The sequence below is a fragment of the Bufo gargarizans genome, chromosome 2 (genome assembly GCF_014858855.1).
Source record: "Bufo gargarizans isolate SCDJY-AF-19 chromosome 2, ASM1485885v1, whole genome shotgun sequence".
NCBI lineage: Eukaryota > Metazoa > Chordata > Amphibia > Anura > Bufonidae > Bufo > Bufo gargarizans.
This window is the reverse complement of record NC_058081.1, coordinates 494,722,024-494,744,495: the sequence shown is the minus strand read 5'-3', so window position 1 is coordinate 494,744,495 and position 22,472 is coordinate 494,722,024. Positions and strand designations below refer to the sequence as shown.

The window sequence follows — 22,472 nt, the reverse complement described above, 5'->3', positions numbered from 1 at the left end:
TAGTGCACGTATATATCACGGTCACAGTACAGCGTGGTGGTAAGAACACCAGGGAGGGTAAGTGTATCTGCCAAGTGGCAGCGCCACCTGTAGCTGGAGAGGCAAGTTTATTTTTATTTTTAATTGTCTGATCTGAGGTCTGATTGGATGCTGGGGGGTCTGATAGGTGCTGATCTGAGGCTAATTGAGTGTGGGGAAGGTCTTATCTGAGGCTGGGTTTCTGATCGGAGGCTGAGGAGCCTGATGGGGGCTGATCTGAGGCTGGGGAGGGTCTGATGGGGGTGTGATCTGAGGCTGGGAGGTCTGATGGGGTGTGATCTCAGGCTGGGGGGTCTGATTTGAGGTTGGGGGTTTGGTGGGGGTCTGATCTGAGGCTGGGAGGTCTGATGGGAGTCTGATCTGAGGCTGGGGGTCTGATGGGGCTGATCTGAGGCTAGGGAGGGTCTGATAGGTGTCTGATCTGAGGCTGAGAGGTCTGATGGGAGTCTGATCTGAGGCTGATGTAGGCTTGGGGGTCTTATAAGAGGCTAATGGGGGTGGGGGCTGCAGATCTGAGACTGAGAAAGGGACAAAGGCAGGGGCAGTTGTGAAGGTAGAGGCAGTGGCAGAGTGAAAGCTGGGCGAACCCCTCTCTGGAACCCCCCTGGTTAGCTTGGATGCCATTAATGCCAAATAAAGAACTAAATAAATAGCATTCTGACTGCTGTTTGGTCAAAAGGATGCCTGTACTATGTACAGTAATATATATATATATAGTGCAGGCAACATGTTGTGCTGCAAAAATACAGCGCTCAAAATTTTTTTAAGGGTTTTTTAAGGTTCCCCACCCCTGCTGTAGGTGAACATGGGGACTATGGCAGTAGGTTCCATTCATCCCAATTAGATGGCTCTGTATATGAGACATCCATAAAGAGAAATAAACATATCTTGTCCATAGGGTCACCTGTTATTCAAGCACTATTCATATAAAATTATATGACAACAGATACAGGAACCCCTTTACCCCCTCCCAAAATATATATATTAGTCCTACCTCTCCATCTGTAGAATCTAGTCGTAAGTCTGTTCTACAAGATGCTTCCAGCCCACCAGCTTCTGCATTTATCTCGACTCCTTTTGGTGCCTCCATGGTTAAAGTCCGCGTCGGTGATTCCAACCTGTTTAAAGCATGGTGGAAATGTATTAGTTCTTTAAATTAGCAGTTTTTAATTGTGCATTTCAGTGCAGTATACCTAGATTTCATAATGAGTTGTACATACCAAAAAAGATTGGGACACTATACAAATCGTGAATAAAAACTGAATGCAATGATGTGGAGGTGCAAACTTCTAATATTTTATTCAGAATAGAACATAAATCACGGAACAAAAGTTTAAACTGAGAAAATGTACCATTTTAAGGGAAAAATATGTTGAATCAGAATTTCATGGTGTCAACAAATCCCCAAAAAGTTGGGACAAGGCCATTTTCACCATCGTGTGGCATCTCCCCTTCTTCTTACAACACTCAACAGATGTCTGGGGACCGAGGAGACCAGTTTCTCAAGTTTAGAAATAGGTATGCTCTCCCATTCTTGTCTAATACAGGCCTCTAACTGTTCAATCGTCTTGGGCCTTCTTTGTTGCACCTTCCTCTTTATGATGCGCCAAATGTTCTCTATAGGTGAAAGATCTGGACTGCAGACTGGCCATTTCAGTACCCGGATCCTTCTCCTACGCAGCCATGATGTTGTGATTGATGCAGAATGTGGTCTGGCATTATCTTGTTGAAAAATGCAGGGTCTTCCCTGAAAGAGATGACGTCTGGATGGGAGCATATGTTGTTCTAGAACCTGAATATATTTTTCTGCATTGATGGTGCCTTTCCAGACATGCAAGCTGCCCATGCCACACGCACTCATGCAACCCCATATCATCAGAGATGCAGGCTTCTGAACTGAGCGTTGATAACAACTTGGGTTGTCCTCTTTGGTCCGGATGACATGGCGTCCCAGATTTCCAAAAAGAACTTCGAATCGTGACTCGTCTGACAACAGAACAGTCTTCCATTTTGCCACACTCCATTTTAAATGATCCCTGGCCCAGTGAAAACGCCTGAGCTTGTGGATCTTGCTTAGAAATGGCTTCTTCTTTGCACTGTAAAGTTTCAGCTGGTAACGGCGGATGGCACGGTGGATTGTGTTCACTGACAATGGTTTCTGGAAGTATTCCTGAGCCCATTCTGTGATTTCCTTTACAGTAGCATTTCTGTTTGTGGTGCAGTGTCGTTTAAGGGCCCGGAGATCACGGGCATCCAGTATGGTTTTACAGCCTTGACCCTTACGCACAGAGATTGTTCCAGATTCTCTGAATCTTCGGATGATGTTATGCACAGTTGATGATGATAGATGCAAAGTCTTTGCAATTTTTCGCTGGGTAACACCTTTCTGATATTGCTCCACTATCTTTCTGCGCAACATTGTGGGAATTGGTGATCCTCTACCCATCTTGGCTTCTGAGAGACACTGCCACTCTGAGAAGCTCTTTTTATACCCAATCATGTTGCCAATTTACCTAATTAGTGTTAATTGGTCTTCCAGCTCTTCGTTATGCTCAAATTTACTTTTCCTAGCCTCTTATTGCTACTTGTCCCAACTTTTTGGGGATTTGTTGACACCGTGAAAAGGAAAAATCAACGTATTTTTCCTTTAAAATGATACATTTACTCGGATTAAACATTTGATCTGTCATCTACGTTCTATTACAAATAAAATATTGACATTTGCCATCTCCACATTATTGCATTCAGTTTTTATTCACAATTTGTTTAGTGTCCCAACTTTTTGGGAATCCGGTTTGGTATATTACTGTAAGATAATGAGCAGTTACAGCAAACACATTTTACTGCAGTAACGTAAATTATCATAACTGTGTAACTGAACGCATTACTGCATCATATCATGATGTTCAAAAACATTATGCTGAAAAATGTTATTCTTTACCCGTGTTAGTGAATGCATTACTGGAACAGACCATGTTGTTCAAAGACATTTTGCTACAAAAACTACATTCTTATATCTTTGTAAGTGAACTCATTACTGCAACAGACTATGTAGTCTATTTTACTGCAAAATCTGCATTATTACCACTGTAAATTGTCAATACCAGTGTATATTGTGTTTTTAGAAGGGGATTGATGTTTAATTGCACTTCTGTCTTTAAATTGCAGAAAAAAAACTTCAATTTTGCGAGTACCATTTAATAACCTGTGTACAAAACCCTTGATTTTATTTTATAGCCTCATAATAAAATGCCTGGTAAAAGGAAGACTGCAAGATGGATAAACACATGCCTCGTCAAATTATGGGTAGTGCAAACATCAGTAGCAACACCAGGCTTGCAGTTAGTAGCACTAGTAGTAGGAGCAGGCCACAGTTCTCCCTTGCTGCTGATGGGTCCCACATTATTATTGAGGACAAAGAGGATGAAATTGTGAACTGGATGTCTCACTCTTCCTCTCAGTCACAGCAGGATGATGTGGATGTCACCCAGTGGCGTGCCTAGGATGCTTGGCATTCGGGGCGCGTCCTTTCTCTGGCACTCCCCCCAATACTTGACCACATACCTCTTACATCCAGGGACATCTCCTGTCAAGTAGACCTTCTATTTCCTCTTCTCCTCGGTTAGACCACCATGACAAATTCTTTCAGCCGCATCTCGTCTCTATAGTGTTTGTAAGGGTACTTTCACACTTGCGGTAGGACGGATCCGACAGGCTGTTCACCATGTTGGATCTGTCCTGCGGCTATTTCGCCGTGCCGCCGGACCTCCGGCGCAGCACGGCGGTGCACGGAGAAAGCCCGCCGGACTAAAATTACTGCATGTCAGGCTTTTTAGTCCAGCGGCTTTCTCTGTGCACCGCCGTACTGCGCCGGAGCTCCGCCCCATTATAGTCAATGGGGACGGAGCGGCGGCCCGCGGGCACGGCGAAATAGCCGCAGGACGGATCCGACATGGTGAACAGCCTGTCGGATCCGTCCTGCCGCAAGTGTGAAAGTAGCCTAACACAGACACGTTAGATTTCTCAGTTTTTCCATCAACCCCCCATCCTGGTTTCCCCACAGTGTAATCCTGCTGCCACCCCCAATACTGTGCACGTTGTGCCCCCCAATGCCCCAGGTACTATACTGCTGAAAAAATAGTGACCCCAGTAGACAAAATTGGGGTCATTTATCAAAATGTTGTAAAGTAGAACTGGATTTCCAAAATAAGCTGTCAAATATGAAAGGTGGAATCTGATTGTCTGTTATGGGCAACAAAGCCAGTTCTACTTTACACCAGTTTGATAAATTACCCGAAATGTCCCTATAGTTTCCACAGCAGCTATAATGTACACTAGAGTGCCCCAGTAATAATAAAACCCTATATTGTCCTCCAGGTAATAATCCCTGTATAGTGTCCCCAAAAATAATAGAATCGCCCCTACAGTGCCTCCCCAATAGCAACGTCCTCCACGCTGCCCCCTTATAGTAATTTCCCCCACACTGCCCCCACACAGTAATTTCCCCCACACTGCCCCATATAGTAATTTGCACCACACAGTAATTTCCCTCACACTGCCCCCACACAGTAGTTTCCCCCACACAGTAATTTCCCACACAATGCACGCACACAGTAATTTCCCCCACACTGCCCCCACACAGTAGTGTCCCCAACACTGCCCCCAAAAAGTAATTTCTCCCACACTGCCCCCACACAGTAATTTATCCCACACTGCCCCCACACAGTAGTTTCAACCACACTGCCCCTAAACAGTAGTTTCCTCCACATAGTAGTTTCTCCCACACAGTAGTGTCCTCCACACTGCCCCTATACAGTAGTTTCCCCCACACTGCCCCTATACAGTAGTTTCCCCCACACTGCCACCACACAGTAGCTTCCCCCACACTGTCCCCATATAGTAATTTCCCCCACACTGCCCCCGCACAGTAGTTTCCCCCACACAGTAGTTTACCACACAGTAATTTCCCACACACTGCCCCATATAGTAATTTTCCCCACACAGTAGTTTCCCCTACATTGCCCCAGATAGTAATTTGCCCCCCACTAATCCCTCCCATAATTATTGCTCCCACATAGTAATCCCTCCCATAATAATTTGCCCCCACACAGTATCTCACCATAATATTTTTTTCCCCACATGTCCTCCTGTGTCCCCCAAAGTTGGCACCTAAAATAAAACAAAGCAAAAAACTAAAAGCTAAATACTCACCTATCTCCAGACGCTTGCTCACAGAGGAAGGCGCGTACACTTCACTGTGCTGCTGCGTCCCGGCACAAGCGCGCACGATGACATCATCACCCATGCCTGCGACGGGATTTTCACTACCACATAGGCCTCAGGCCTACTAGGCCTGAAGCCTATGGCGGTGATCGGCTTATCGGAACTGTGTGCTCCTGTGCCCCGGCGCAGTATGTGGGCATCAGCGCTACAGCAATGAGCGCTTTCATCTGTATTGATGGAAGCGCTCATTGCTTCTGGCACCCCCCTGAGAGCAGGCACCCAGGGCGGACCGCACCCCTCTAGGCACGCCATTGATGTCACCCCTAAACCTGACAACCATGCCTTGGAGCTTGGGGTCACAGTATTCCTCCTACTTTTCCTCCTTGCAATCCCAGAAAATCCTTTCACTTGCATCATGTCTAACCCCTCCTAGTGACTGTGGTCACAGTAGGGGCAGTGGTAGTGACAATGGCACGCCAGGCAAGTACAGAGCAGGGAATTGGAAGAGAGGCCAAGGAGCTCACAATGACATATCACAAGGTGATAAAAGTGGCATGGAGTGTGAGCATGAAGATGGTTGTGTTTTGGACAGGACCTGGGAGCCAGATTGTGGTGCTGAGGAGGAGGTAACAGAGGAGGATACTGTTGATACTGTAGGCACAGGCTCAAAATGTGCATTGCTGTGTGCAAGATCTGCAGGATGAAAAAAGGCAGTGGGCATTCAAACACAAACAAAAGCACACAGCTCTGTTGCCACCAAATCAGCAAACCAAAATGTACCACCCGAACAACCAAGTTTTGCCCTACCTGGACTTTCTCCAGCACATACTGCCGCCACTATAGGCAGCCAGATTGGAAGAGTGGCTGGAATTGGCCCAGCTTGCACTTTCTGTACTGTCTTGCCCAGCCTCCAGTGTCACCTCAGAGAAGGTTTTCAGCCTGGCAGGTGGCATTGTTACAGCCAAATGGACAAAATTTCATGGATCAGTGGGGATTTTCACACACCGGCAGCTGAGGCCAATGAACAGATCTACCATTGCTGATGGGATAATTTTTCTAGGCTTGTTCAGCTTCATAACAAACTACTGTTTCCTATGACAATTGTGTGTATATAAATATAGGCAGGTATTCTGCCCACACGCATCATTTTTGAATGCGTATGCAGAACAATCCACTGTTTTCTATGATATTAGCATTTGTGTGAACAAAGAGGGGCAGGAATCTGTGCCCATTAAGGCATAATTTTTGTATGCATGCTCCTAACAAGCCCCTGTTTTTCCACTGAGTGTGTTTGAACAACATCTGCCCCCAATAAGTGACTATTTTTGGAAGGTTTTTATAAGAGAAAGTATAACACATGCGATGGTGCAGTGTGTTTTTAAACACACTATTAGTAAACACTGTCAACAACACGTTTATCCATAGGTATATATGAGGTGCCACTCTGAGATTATTTGCTATTTCTGCATTAAAAAGTTTAAAAGGGGGAGAGCCAAAATTTGTAAAAAAGAAAACAAAACAAAAAGATTTTAAAATTCCTAGGAGAAAGAGTTCTAGGAGACATTAGAGTGCCATATACCAATTTCCAGGCCAATTTGGAGCATATGTGATTTGGCCACAAATCATTTTTTTCCGGACACGAAACAAATTTCAAGAAGTTAGCTTATCTCTAAAGTAGTTACTAAAATAGAAGATTCAGCAAAGATCAGTTGTTTTTAATCCAAAATCCACCCAAATATTTTTTACCCACTGTGGAATGTCACAGAGAAACTTCTGTTTATTCTGTTCATTATTATGTACACCATGTACAAACACTGAAGTCCTCTCTACAGAAGCTCAAGTTCAAAGAACATGTTCTCATCAAGACTTCTGATGTTCAAAGGACTAGACCATTTGTAACTCGGTTAAGTTGCCAGGATAAGGGGAAATACTCATACTGTAATCTTCATTTTATTTATGAGCTTGTGAGTGAATTTCCCTTGTATTAGAAAACACTACATTTAACATGATTCTTTATCGAGTCAAATTAATGAGGCTCTCTCGTCCATTCGCCACTATCTCCTCGAGGCTGCACGCTAATTTACATCAGTGACACAAGACTCTTAAAGTACGTAAGTAGACAGTGAGGTCAGAATGAAAATGAGACAAGAGAGAGATGCTCCTAATGAATAGGAGGTACAGGGAAAAAAACAGGGCAAGCTGCAGGCAGCATGTTATAGTGCAGGGGAAGCGATATTGAGCGTAACCTGTATTATAACCTGTATTTTATTAATTTCCTTCATTCTGGGCTTAGGAGTCCAGTGGGCATTCCCATCAGTATACGCACTAACTCATATAGAGATAGCTGTTAATAGCTAAGTAGGACTCCTGGACTCCAAAGCTCAGAATGAGCTCAAAATTAGCACAGATTCAAATGAATAAATTATAAGTCTTATTGAATATTTTCCCATAAAACTGTGTCGCAATCTGCTCAGCTCCTCCTGCTTTATAACATACTGACTGTGGATTTGACTGCATTTTCAATGTGACAGGTTCCCCTTAATAATATTGGAATACCTAGTAGGTCAGCATATCTGCCCTGAGCCAGGTGAGTCATACTCATTATTAAAATATGGATAGCACTGACTGAATTTTAATATATTTGCAGTGAACTCTCCTTTGTGGTGTGCTGAAGGAAGTCGAAATAAAGGGGCTTTGTGGGATTTTAATACTGCTGACCTATCCTCGGGATTAGCCATCAACACTGGAATTCATGTGCAATGATCAGCTGTTTGAAGAGTCCATGATGCTCCAGCGAGCACTGCAGCCTTTTCATTTTTACATTGCTCCATATATTAAATATGCCATATATAGCAGCTAGGGATGTGCGAAGTTGATTCGCATAAATCTTTGTTCTAATACTGTACGGAGCAGGAGCTCCGTACAGTATTAGAATGTATTGGCTCCGATTAGCCGAAGTTATTGCTTCGCGAAGTCTCGCGAGACTCTGCGCAATAACTTCATAAATTAATTTGTACTGTAAAAAAACATTTCCCCTTGGAACCGAACCTGAGTTCACTAATTGTTTTTTTACAGTACTAATTAATTTATGAAGTTATTGCACGAAGTCTTGCACGAGACTGCACGAAGCAATAACTTCGGCTCATCTGAGCCAATACATTCTAATACTGTACGGAGCTCCTGCTCCGTACAGTATTAGAACAAAGATTTATGCAAATCAACTTCGGATGTTTCATTCGAAATCGATTCGCTCATCCCTAGCTGCTATATATGGCGTAATAAATATATGGAGCAATGTAAAAACGAAGAGGCTGCAGTGCTCACTGGAGCATCATGGACTCTTCAAACAGCTGATCATTGCACATGAATTCCAGTGTTGATGGCTAATCCTGAGGATAGGTCAGCAGTATTAAAATCCCACAAAGCCCCTTTATTTTGAATTCCTTGGAGGAAAATCTAAAGTCTCTTAATAAAATGTAGCAATGCTTAGTGTGCTTTGAGTGAAACAGTCACTTAACAGCTGGGGGTCACAGTCCTCTTCTAGTTCCTTGCTGTTTTAAAGGCTAGTTACTTCATCTTTTTGCAGAGTACACATTGCTCCTCAAGTCCCAATAAGACCTTATAACCATGTGTGGTGTCGTGGCTAACACAATGGTCAGTCACGTAGGGGATCGAGCCACGTGTTGCAGGTGAATGAGTGGCGACTAGGAATAACAGAGTTCAGCAGACAGGTATAGAATTCCCTCCATGGGTGGGTCAACCCCCTTTATTTATACACCTTCCAACAGGGTGTGACGGGTGTAACTTCTCAAAGTATCATCATAATCCAAATAACACTCATAATTGGTTAACACTGAAATCATACTTTGCATAATTCATTATGGCTAATTGGGCTACACAAACACAGCTTACTGTATATTAACAGAAGACCACTAACTTCTACATTTTTTAGCAAGTCACTTAAATTGGCAGATGGCCAGTTGCCATCTTCTTATTGTGCACTAAGAAATTAAACACAAAATTCCAACCAACTCTTCGCTCCCCTTATCAATATGGCAAGTAGAGACCTACTATCCAGGCACTTTTGCACTAACAGGTGGCATGGTTACTTCTGCACCTCCACCAACATGGCATCTGTGGTCAAACACTTCCTCATGACCAGGTTGGCTGCAATCTTCAATAACTTTGTGACTGACCTAAATCAAAACACCTTGGGGTTGTTTTTTACATCGGACATCCAGGAATCCCAGATTACGTTCCTGGATCTCACCTTCTTCAGAGACCGTAATGGCAATGTGGGTACCCGTCTATTTCGCAAGGAGACAGCCACCAATAGTCTTTTGCGGTGGGACAGCTGCCATCCGGTATCTCTGAAGAAAGGAACCTCCAAAGGACAGTATCTCAGATTGCACTGTAATTGTTCTAGGATGTCTGATTTTCGGATGGGCTCCAAGGATCTCCAGGATAGATTCAGAAGTAGAGGGGTATCCGCAATATGTCTTAGCCAAAGCATTCTTTGGCCCTGGATCGCAACACCCTGTTAACACAGAAATCGGACTTATCTGACAATGAACAGATGCGCATTATTACTACATATGATGCGGCACATGAAACCGTAAGAGAACACCTCACCCGTTATCGGGGCATTTTAAAATCGGACTCCGATATTGGTCATCTGGTGGGTGAGGTGCCCCTGATCACATATCGCCGTGGTCGGAATCTGAGGGATCGCCTGGTGCACAGCTTCTTTCAAGCTCCCACTACTATTACATGGCTGAGTACCAACATGAAAGAAACTTTTTGCTGTGGGGGATGTGTCGCATGTGGAGTCATACTAGTGGGTAGTGAATTTACCTGCACTGTCACACGTAAATCCTTCACCATTAGCTCTTTCATTAACTCCAAGACTAAGGGCGTTGTGTACCTGGCCACATGTGGATGTGGTAAGCAATACGTGGGCAAAACCTTTTGCAAATTTCGTAGGAGAATAGGGGAACGTCTTAATGATATTCAGAAAGGTGCAGATACCACGATTGCGAGACACATGTCAATACACCATCATGGTAGTGTCGACAGACTTACGTTCCAGGGAGTTGAATTAGTCAGGAGTTTCCCCAGAGGTGGAGATTTTGACAAAAGACTGCTGCAAAAGGAGGCTCAGTGGATATTCAGACTGCGCACACTCCAACCGCAGGGTCTCAATGAGTATAATTCCTTTACATGTTTCCCTTAACAGTCTTAATGGCGATTTTATGGTGCTGCTATTCATATGTTGGTTCTCCCTAGTGTTCTTTGATATCAATGTGGCACTATGTTCACTAATTTAACACTATGTTGTCTGCCATTTTGGGCCCCTTTATTGTGAGACATAATACATAGTGTAAATAGGATAATACAACATTGTTACCCTTTATTATAAAGACCAGGGCAGGCGTTGCCCTTTCTTTATTTTTTTGCATACATTGTTGGCGCTGCATCGAGGATAATGCACACATGCAGTAGCGCATTTTTCTGGAAATGACATATGCTACCCGACAATGGTTGATCCACACATCCCTACACCTGGATGCCATGCCTTTGATTTACTTTATCCATACCGTCGATCTAAATGTCCCTCAATGTCCCTCAATGTTATAGATAGGAGTGTTTTACACTCCCAACGTGATCGCTTTATGGAGAGGGCGGGCAAGGGGATAGGGTTGTTCTGCGGCATCTGTCGCGCCTCGCGTCCTCCTATTGGCTGCCTCAGGGGCTTGATCCGGCCTGGGGGAGGAGTTTCCTCTTCATATGCCGCGCATCCTCGCGACCGGATACAGCCATCCTAGTTCTGTTTGCGCCAGCCTCTGGACGGGGGCTGCTGGCTTCTTGTATGTTGTTTGTCCTATCTCCACGCATCGAGTTAGTAGTGGGGGCAAACTAATGTGTAATAACAGCAAGGTCTTTCCTATTGATTGATGACAGCACCTCAGTAGGGGTGTCATGCATCCCTGCTCTCTGATGATTGCAGTCGGTATACTTACTCAATAGTCAGCTGTGAACCAACTTTAGTGGACATCTATTTTGCCCTCAATGTAGGCTTTTTTGGAGCATATTTCACACAGCAGTTATTATCGGCAGGTGTACCACATATCGTAGTGGTCTCTGCACTGAATGTAGGTAACTGTTTAGTGTGGGCAAACTACGCTTATGGGCAAACCACATTTAGGTGCCAAAATGCCAATGAGGTATGCTGATTCATTGAGCGTAAACTTTTTACATTAACTTACTAGTGATTGAGGATTTCCTCTTTTCTTCGTGTTTATACACTTATTCACCTTTTATTTTAGACGTTTCAATAAAGTAGTAGTTTTAACTATCCCCTCACAACGTTTCTGTGGTCAGTGAACAATCTTGGGCAACTGACACAGACAGTCTCCAGCCTCCCTGACATATAATAAAAAGAAATGAGATTCCCCATATAAGAGGACAGTGAAACCCTGAAACAACACAATACTGGAAAGGCAACCATGAAATACACCTTCCTACAGGCACTGCTGGCACTGTTTATGTGGGGCACATTTGTGAAGGAGGCATGTTAACAATTTCTAGGAAAGTAGGCAATTAAGCACTACCCATGAACCATGTTACATGCAAAATGTTTAAAAGGAAGAAAAGAAAGACACTCATTTTATTTTCTAGTCTAACTTGGAAACATTAGCCCTATAATCCCATTGAAATGGGAGACAACTCAAATATATGTAGAGACACCCTATTTGTGGAAATCTATACATACATTTAGCATTATACTGTACTCTAACCACATCCTGTTAAGGGAAAACTTTCCATAGACAAATAAATGTTTTCTAAGGAAAATATATAAGTTAACTGAAGCGCAGTAAATCTCTACCTGTATCTATGAGCTTCTTGAGCTCTATTTCCCTGTAATAATTGACAGAATTTATAGTACAGTGAAATTTTTTTGCATATATCCCATACACAGAAAATCTCCTAAAAAAGAAGAAAACTTATGTGAAGTTACATGTGAGAAACCTTCGAGAGGATTGTGTGAGTAAAAGACAAGAGCAGAGCAAAGAAGGAGGACTTAGATGGATCAGAGATTATGTGTAGATAAGTATCAGGAGATTAGGTCAGAGATCTATGGAGGTGACAAGCTGTGGAGGGCCTTGTATGTCACTCTTAGTATTTTGGGCTGAATTCACTGGGCAATGGGTAGCCAGAGAAAGGTTTGGCAGAGAAGAGATGTGATTAAGAAATGAGGATGGACTGGAGTGTTGGATGTGAGGTCACAGCAAAAGAAGTTGCAGTAGTCTAGTCTAGGTGACAGATGATGGCCCTAGCATTTTTCTTGACTCTAGGTTGAGCAATGTTTTTGAGGTATAAGTGGCAGAAGGTGGTAGGAGCTTGGATGTGCGGTTAATAGGGCAGAATCAAATGCTATCTCAAGGCAGCAGACTTTTGAGACTAGTGAAAGCATGTAGGTACAGTATTAATTGTGATTCATAGGTCTGTGGGGGAGGCTGAGTGAGATGGGGATAGATGATGACGTCCGTCTCTTACATGTTGAGGTTTAGATAGCGTGAGGAGAAGGAGGATATGGATGATAGACACTATGTAGATCTAATTTTTCAATAATACCAGTGGGGTGGCATAGTCCAACAGTCACAAGCTGAGGTAATGTACTGCACCCACCTCCTCAATGGGACCTGCAGGCAATGCAAAGTGGTACCCGTACGCCACAAACAAAACCTACTGAATGCAAGACACAAATGTACTGTCACATTGACAAAATCTAGCACCCAACTCTCAAAACACACAACTGAATACAATGCCACTTGCTGCCTGTATTAACACCCCCATATGTGCAACTAAGATGAACAAGCTGATAGCTTGAGTTCCTGTGTGGGCTGTAACCTGGACGAATGAATATTGGCTAGTGCGCTTAATTCACCAGTAATTTGCACTCTGCTGCGCTGTGGCTTACTGGTATCTGACCCCAGAGGTCCAATAGGGCTTACATGTAGTACAGAGAAAGTTTCTCATGAGGACCAAGGATGATGAATTGTGTAAATCCAGAACAGATGAGTTGACATACATTCAAGTCACCAAAAAGTGTATTTTCTCCAATCGTGTGATCCATCCCAGAATCCCTGTGTCACTGTCATCAGAGCTACATGGGTGGTCCCACTCATCTCAGCCAGATTGTTCGTGTTTTATCTCCATTTTTTATTGTATATCCTGTGTGTTGTGTGATTCGTTAACAGTCCTGACCCATTCAAGGCCAATATACAGCAAGACAGCTCCTAGGAGCTAACAATGCAAATTCCTCCTTTTCCATTTGTATCAGAAGAATAGCCAAGCAGATAGGTTCTGATTTCTCATGCCTTCACTCTAGAATCCTGGTTTAAAAAAATAGCAAAATAGGGCTTTTGTGACTTTTTGTGCTCAACTGCAAAAATGTTTGTATTTTTACACTGCTCACTCCAGTTCTGAAATATGAATAGGAAAGTGGGCATGGTTAGCAATGTTAATGAGATTCACTCTAGATTTATCACTATTTTAAAAAGTCACAAAAAAAGTCTCACACCAGTAGGAGAGCAGAGTAGGAAAACTGGAGTAGCTTTTCTATACAAAAGTGATAGTTTGATACATTTTTCATCCTTAAACCTACCTGCGACATTTGATAAATGTGGCATAAATTACGCCAACACAGACTCAAGCAAAACTGACTTCAAATATTACCTTCATGATAAATTTCCCTCAAAGTGTTTTAGTGGAGCACCTAGGCCTATTCATGCAGGATTTTTTTAAAATTAATGACTAGAAATAGATTTTGAAATACTATTCAATGGTGCTTTACTATGTTACACACCCCCTGTGTTGCCAGGGGATTTGCGGGTTGATATTATTTATACTGAGATTCTGAGGTTAAGGTTGAAGAGGAAAAAGTACAGAAGAGTTGCAAAAGAGTTCAAATTAATAAGACATAATTTGTCAGTTATAGTGGATGATTTTGCAGAAGATTCTTGGTAATTACTCCAAAGTTTCAGTGAAGCACATGCTGCTTCAGTGGAAGTCATACCAGGTTATGACAACCTATAAAGCTTCTGTTAACAAAAAATGAATAAATTAAATATACGGTAATATAAATATACACTACTCACAAAAAGTTAGGGGTGTTTGGGTTTCGGGTGAAATTTATGAAAAAAGGGAAAAGTTCACGCTATAGTGATATTATATCATGAAAGAAGTGCATTTAAGTAGAAGCATTCAATGGTGATTTCCTCATCTCAAACAATTTATTGAAACAAAAGCCAATAACAGTGTTGGGTATACCCCACCAAAAATGTCAATGTCTCAATAACTTGTCATGTGGCCTTGAAAATCAATTACAACTTGACAACGACATCTCATGCTGTTCACATAGACTTATTGTCTGCTGAGGTATGGCATTCCACTCTTCTTGAAGGGCGGTGCTCAGATCATTGAGGTTCTGGGGTACAGAGTTATGAGCCTCAACACGGCAACTCAGCTGATTCCATAGATTTTCAATGGGATATAGGTCTGGACAAAGTGCAGGCCACTCCATTTGAGGTACCCCAGCCTCCAGCAGCCGTCACCTAATGATGCGACCTCGATGAGCATTGTCATCCATGAAGATGACATTAGGCCTGTGTTATTCATGCATAGGCAAAATTACTGGATTAATTATGCTATTCAAGTAGTATGGGCTTGTCACTGTATCATTCACAAAGAGTAGGGCAGTTCTGTATTGCCTAGACGCACCTGTCCACACTGTACCACCACCCCTACTAAAGACTTGTCTGGTGACAACAGTGGCTGATGCATATCGCTCTCCTTGATGTCTCCAACATCGTTGACAGCCATAATTTCTGCTCAGTGTGAAACGACTTTCATCCAGTAACAGCACTGTGGCCCACTGGTCCCTCGTCCAACGTTGATGCTCCCTGGCTTATGCAAGACCATGACGCTTGTGCCTATTGGTGAGATCAGGTACTCTTCCTGGTCATCTAACACGCAGATGTAAACGTTTCATATGGTCTGACATGACACTTAGGTGCCTCTCACCTCACTTAAATGTGCCTGGAGTTGTGTGGCATTCACCATCCAGCTGCAAAAGGACGTCGACTTCTTTGCCTTTCTGTGACTCTTCCAGTCTGTATCTCTGTAGCAAGCTGCTGATGACACTCTGTGACACTCTAAGCTCAGTGGCCACGTCCGACTGAGAACATCTTGTCTGAAGCCTCGCAATGGCAAGGTACTGTTGATCAATTGTTAGGTGTAATCTTGGTCTCATGATGTCAGAATGTGAACAGCATGATGAGGAGGACTGTTTAATTACAAATTTTAATTGTACAAGGAAATGTATTTGCCGATTCATGGATCAAAAACCTGTTGTGAATTTTGCCGTTAAGCGCCTTGTTAGAGAACAGCAAGTTGTGCAAAAAGTACTGAACATTGAACAGTTGGACATGTGCATTCAAAAGTTTAGAGACAGTCACATTAATTTCACCTGTAAAGGTTAGAGTGCATTTTAGGTTCATCCTGAAATTTCACCCACAAGCCAAATATTCCAAACTTTCTGTGAGTAGTGTATGTAATTTCAAGAAAAACTAAAGTGATCATATAATGTTACCTGAAAGTAGATTAACTAGTGGTTCACAATAGCGTTTACGTACTGACTCACGTGTATCTTTTTACTGCCTAAATAAAGTACGTTAAAATTGTCTTTATTAAATTATATATTAAAATTATCTGCAACACATTAGGCTTAGTAGGGTGAAATGGGATATCCCAGACTAATGATGCTGATCCCTAAAACTCATCCCTACCACTAGAACTCCCAATTGTAAGGAGTTAATAATATACGGCGTGTTCCTTTATAGGTTTGGGGTATATGGTAGGCTCCCATACATAGGCACCTGATTGAAACAGTGGGTGAATGTGTCAGGTCTCCAGTAGAAGAGACTCTGCACATCACACAGTGTCAGGTAGCACTACTAGGATAGCCCAAATCCCAATCAATGGGGATATCGGAACAGGCCGTGGGCTTTTATAGTCAGCAAGTCAATCTGTAGTTGTTATCACAGCATTTGATTGCTCGACGCGTTTCTCTTATCCAACTTGTTAGTTGGTTCATCAGGAGCAAACAGCTGAAGCCTCTGTTATCTCCGCATGTCACCCTCTCACACAGGGTGCATTACAGAGCAGCAAGAGGCCTCAGGGATCATCTGACTAGATGTTGAACTAAATGCAGTTGATGTAATGCATATAGCCCTATGTCACACATTAAATTCACTGTCACCGTTTTGATTTACTTCCCCTTACACTGGGGACAACGGTCACTTGATGAACTAAGTGTTTTGAACGGAGAGTGCTGGACGCCACTGATGGCGTGCGTTCAGCAAAGAGCCCTCGGCAATATGGCCGTGACCCGCGCGTAGCACGGGCTTGTTTAAATGGAGGAACCACCTCCCATCCATGAGGCGACACTGCCGGTGCCCAATCCGGAGCAGAGCGCGTCATCCGGCCGCGCATTGTTTATCCCGTCGCGGCCGGATGACGCGCATACCATCTCGTCATCAGCAAGGGACTGTGGAAGCTACCGCTCCACCCACTTCTCCGCGTCATCCATAGGGGAGGGGAGAAGCCAATGACTGATGTCTTCTCACTTATACTGCATTGTTAAAGCAGAAATGAGGACATATAGTTGTTCTGTAAAGATTGCTCTGGTTTAAAAACGCCAGAGGACATTAATAGTACAAAAATGTATGGCCAGTATTATGAATCTCTTCAATATTATAATTAATACAGGAGGGTGATCTCCCATATCAAATTACAATATAATAACAGCATTTCTGGAAAGGAAATGTATATACAGTAATACCAGATTAATCCAGCATAGCAGATCCAGTATATTAATCGGATCTGAAGGATCTCAAAATGGCAAATATATCACTCCTCAAAAGATGTTAAAAGAGTGATATTCTCAATTAGAGATTACTCAATAAAACAGGCGAAGGAGATAGTGTCATTGAGGCCATTGGGTTTCACAGTGTTTAGAACAAATGTCCACTGTGCCTCTTTTTTGAGCAACAAAGTGTCGATGTCACCTCCCCTCGGTGGTGGCCGAACATGTTCTATACCTTGGAATTTAAAACAATCCAGATTGCCAGGATGGCAGGTGGCTACATGTTGTGCTATCGGGGTGTCTCCTGAGTTTTTAATTTTTAGGAGATGCTCACCAACACGCCTCCTAAATTCGCGTTTCGTTTTGCCTGTATATTGAATACCACAGATGCAGGTGGCTAAATACACCACTCCAACTGTTCTACAATTGATAAAGGACTTGATAGCATATTCATGTCCTGTGATGGAGCTCCTGAATTTTGTACTTTTTAAGACAGCTTTACAGGCGACGCAGCTCCCACACTGATAGGTACCCTTAGGTTTGTTGGTTCCCAGCCATGTTACATCTCTGGGACTGGTAAAGGCACTATGAACCAGTTTGTCCCTGATGTTTCCCCCTCGTCTGTATGTAATCATGGGGCTACTGCCTATCAAATGACCAACATCCGGGTCAGTTTTCAAAATATCCCAATTATCAGTGAGGAGCTTGCGTATCTCCCTGCTTGCTGTGTCATAAGTACCAATAATTCGTATCTGTGGCTCATCAGATGTTCTGTTCCTCGGATGCAACAGCTCCTCTCTATTGCATGCTGCTGCATGTTGATACGCCTCCTTCAAAATTGCTTTAGGATAGCCTTTATCTGTAAACCGTACTTTAAGGTCATCAGCCGAGGCCTTAAAGTCGGACCATTGGGAACAATTACGTCTCATCCTGAGATATTGTCCCTTTGGGATGCCCTTCTTGAGTGGTTGGGGGTGTCCACTCTCCCATCTCAAGAGGGCATTCGTGGCCGTTGGTTTACGGAACACCTTGGTTGCAATATGACCCGAAGGGTCAATCTCAATCATAAGATCCAGAAAGGTAAGTCGTTTTTCATCAATCTCTGATGTAAAAAACAAACCAAGAGAGTTGTTATTTAGTCTCGAAACAAAATTCACAAACCCCTCCTTCGTGCCTCTCCACAAAATGAAAACATCATCAATGAACCTCATCCATAATAGTATGGATGAGGTCCATTGTTCCATTTCCTCGTTGAAGACAACCTCCCTCTCCCACCAGCCCAGGTAGAGGTTAGCAAAAGTAGGAGCACATGGGCTCCCCATCGCCACCCCCCTGAGCTGGCGGTAGAGGGAACGGTCAAACAAGAAAATGTTATGATGTAAAATAAAATTCAACAAAGTGATCACAAACTCATTGTGTTCACGATATTGTGATCCCCTTTCCAGTAAGAACGCATTTACTGCGTCACAGCCTTGTTTGTGTGGAATGGAGCTGTATAACGCTTCCACATCCAAACTGGCAAGTAGGGTATCTTTTTCACATCTGATGTCATTAAGCCTTCTGAGGACGTCCATCGAATCTCTCACAAAGGACGGTAGACTAGACACAAAGGGTCTCAAAATTTGATCAACATAAATACTTATTTTTTCCGTAAGGCTACCTATACCCGACACTATCGGCCTCCCTTTTAGGGGTGTAGTCCCCTTATGTATTTTAGGTAAACTATAGAAGGCCGGTAGTGTCGGGCAGGCAGGCATAAGATATGCCAATTCGTTTGCACTTATCAGCTTACGCCATTTTGCCCTACTGAGAGTCTGGCCTAATTCTCTTTTATAGGCCTCAAGGGGATTGTGATCCAATTTTGCATAGCAGGTTTTATCGTCAAGAATCCTCATGCACATCTGAACATAACAGCTGACATCTAAGACAACCACATTGCCCCCCTTATCTGAGGGCTTGATGACAATAGTGGTATCTTGCTGTAGCTGCATCAATGCCAGCTGTTCTTGCTCAGACAAATTTTTAGGATATGGATTCTGAACGTGTAGTGATCTTAAACGTTCGGTGACGACAGTGAGAAAGACATCAAGGGGTGAATTGTTGGGTAGCGGAGGAAACTTTCTTGAAATGGGTTTCAGGTCAGTAAATGGTCCTTCCCCTAGATTCCTCTCGCTTTCCATCAGTAGATCAGCAAGCAATCTCACATCAGGAAGGTCATCTTTATCTATACCCAGTTTATCACATTCCTCCTTATCATGGGTGCAGAAAAACTTTTTCCATTTTAGTTTTCTGATAAACAAATTAATATCCTTCACCCATGTAAAAGGGTTAGATTTACACTCAGGGACAAAAGATAAACCTTTACTTAAGACTGTCATTTCCGCGACTGTCAAAGTCCGTTTAGAAAGGTTAATAATTTGTGAAGTGTCCACTAGTTCGCACCTCTTGTTTTGCCTCTTCTGTTCCTGAGCGAGTAATCGCTTGTGAATTGGGTCGGTTCCAGGGAACCCAAAGGAGTCCCTAAAAAACCACCTCGATGTCCTCTACCACTGCCGTCACGAGCCCTACCGCCTCTACCTCTACCCCTACCTCTGCCTCTTCCTCTACCTCGTCTACTTGGGTTTGAGCCAGACCCAAGTTCAGGATCTGTTTCGTATTCAGAGGAGGATAAATCTGTTTCACTCTCGTTTGTATTCTTCTCTTTCTGTGGACCAGCAAACTCAAGGATCTTGCCTTCTCTAAAATCCTTACTATCCCGTACAAACTGGTTATGCTTCCTTTCCTTCAGATAGCCAGTGAACCTCTCCACTGACTGCTGTAACAGTGTTTCCCTTTTCGAAAAATCTGGTAGCGGAGCAAACTTTTTCGCGGCCTCAATGGTTTCTTTTAACTCTGCTGTATTTTTGACCAGTAGTTCTTTTTCTTCCTCAAGAAGGAATCTCATCAACCGTAGTGATGATTCAATTGACTCCTTCTCCCATTTATTCATCAGAGACTCCGATCTAAGCCTGATGTTAGGTAGAACAGGATTTCTTAATCCTCTTGGGACTATTTTATTTTTTAAGTAAATCTCCAAGGTTTGGATCTCCCACCACGACCTGACCTGATTCTTGTATACTCTAGTCAGATTTTTAAACATAACATTGATATTCGGTGTATATAACTGGGTGGGAAGGTCTTGTTCAGAGAATACTTCTTTAGGATTCCCTAGCCATGCATCTGAAGTAATGTCCTCGGACAAAAAACCCGCCATTACAGTATTAAACAATGAAATCAGATTAACTAGTGGTTCACAATAGCGTTTACGTACTGACTCACGTGTATCTTTTTACTGCCTAAATAAAGTACGTTAAAATTGTCTTTATTAAATTATATATTAAAATTATCTGCAACACATTAGGCTTAGTAGGGTGAAATGGGATATCCCAGACTAATGATGCTGATCCCTAAAACTCATCCCTACCACTAGAACTCCCAATTGTAAGGAGTTAATAATATACGGCGTGTTCCTTTATAGGTTTGGGGTATATGGTAGGCTCCCATACATAGGCACCTGATTGAAACAGTGGGTGAATGTGTCAGGTCTCCAGTAGAAGAGACTCTGCACATCACACAGTGTCAGGTAGCACTACTAGGATAGCCCAAATCCCAATCAATGGGGATATCGGAACAGGCCGTGGGCTTTTATAGTCAGCAAGTCAATCTGTAGTTGTTATCACAGCATTTGATTGCTCGACGCGTTTCTCTTATCCAACTTGTTAGTTGGTTCATCAGGAGCAAACAGCTGAAGCCTCTGTTATCTCCGCATGTCACCCTCTCACACAGGGTGCATTACAGAGCAGCAAGAGGCCTCAGGGATCATCTGACTAGATGTTGAACTAAATGCAATTGATGTAATGCATATAGCCCTATGTCACACATTAAATTCACTGTCACCGTTTTGATTTACTTCCCCTTACACTGGGGACAACGGTCACTTGATGAACTAAGTGTTTTGAACGGAGAGTGCTGGACGCCACTGATGGCGTGCGTTCAGCAAAGAGCCCTCGGCAATATGGCCGTGACCCGCGCGTAGCACGGGCTTGTTTAAATGGAGGAACCACCTCCCATCCATGAGGCGACACTGCCGGTGCCCAATCCGGAGCAGAGCGCGTCATCCGGCCGCGCATTGTTTATCCCGTCGCGGCCGGATGACGCGCATACCATCTCGTCATCAGCAAGGGACTGTGGAAGCTACCGCTCCACCCACTTCTCCGCGTCATCCATAGGGGAGGGGAGAAGCCAATGACTGATGTCTTCTCACTTATACTGCATTGTTAAAGCAGAAATGAGGACATATAGTTGTTCTGTAAAGATTGCTCTGGTTTAAAAACGCCAGAGGACATTAATAGTACAAAAATGTATGGCCAGTATTATGAATCTCTTCAATATTATAATTAATACAGGAGGGTGATCTCCCATATCAAATTACAATATAATAACAGCATTTCTGGAAAGGAAATGTATATACAGTAATACCAGATTAATCCAGCATAGCAGATCCAGTATATTAATCGGATCTGAAGGATCTCAAAATGGCAAATATATCACTCCTCAAAAGATGTTAAAAGAGTGATATTCTCAATTAGAGATTACTCAATAAAACAGGCGAAGGAGATAGTGTCATTGAGGCCATTGGGTTTCACAGTGTTTAGAACAAATGTCCACTGTGCCTCTTTTTTGAGCAACAAAGTGTCGATGTCACCTCCCCTCGGTGGTGGCCGAACATGTTCTATACCTTGGAATTTAAAACAATCCAGATTGCCAGGATGGCAGGTGGCTACATGTTGTGCTATCGGGGTGTCTCCTGAGTTTTTAATTTTTAGGAGATGCTCACCAACACGCCTCCTAAATTCGCGTTTCGTTTTGCCTGTATATTGAATACCACAGATGCAGGTGGCTAAATACACCACTCCAACTGTTCTACAATTGATAAAGGACTTGATAGCATATTCATGTCCTGTGATGGAGCTCCTGAATTTTGTACTTTTTAAGACAGCTTTACAGGCGACGCAGCTCCCACACTGATAGGTACCCTTAGGTTTGTTGGTTCCCAGCCATGTTACATCTCTGGGACTGGTAAAGGCACTATGAACCAGTTTGTCCCTGATGTTTCCCCCTCGTCTGTATGTAATCATGGGGCTACTGCCTATCCTCTGAATACGAAACAGATCCTGAACTTGGGTCTGGCTCAAACCCAAGTAGACGAGGTAGAGGAAGAGGCAGAGGTAGGGGTAGAGGT

General features: G+C 43.2%; 1 protein-coding gene across 3 annotated transcripts in view; it reads right to left on the bottom strand.

Annotated features, from left to right (window-relative positions):
- Nucleotides 1-22,472, bottom strand: part of SGCD (sarcoglycan delta) — a 756,997-nt gene that overhangs the window by 6,873 nt on the left and 727,652 nt on the right. For all 3 annotated transcript variants that reach the window (XM_044281196.1, XM_044281197.1, XM_044281195.1), the window contains one exon: nucleotides 1,034-1,157. In XM_044281196.1, the coding sequence (XP_044137131.1) occupies nucleotides 1,034-1,157 (124 nt within the window). The remainder of the gene's footprint in view (nucleotides 1-1,033; nucleotides 1,158-22,472) is intronic.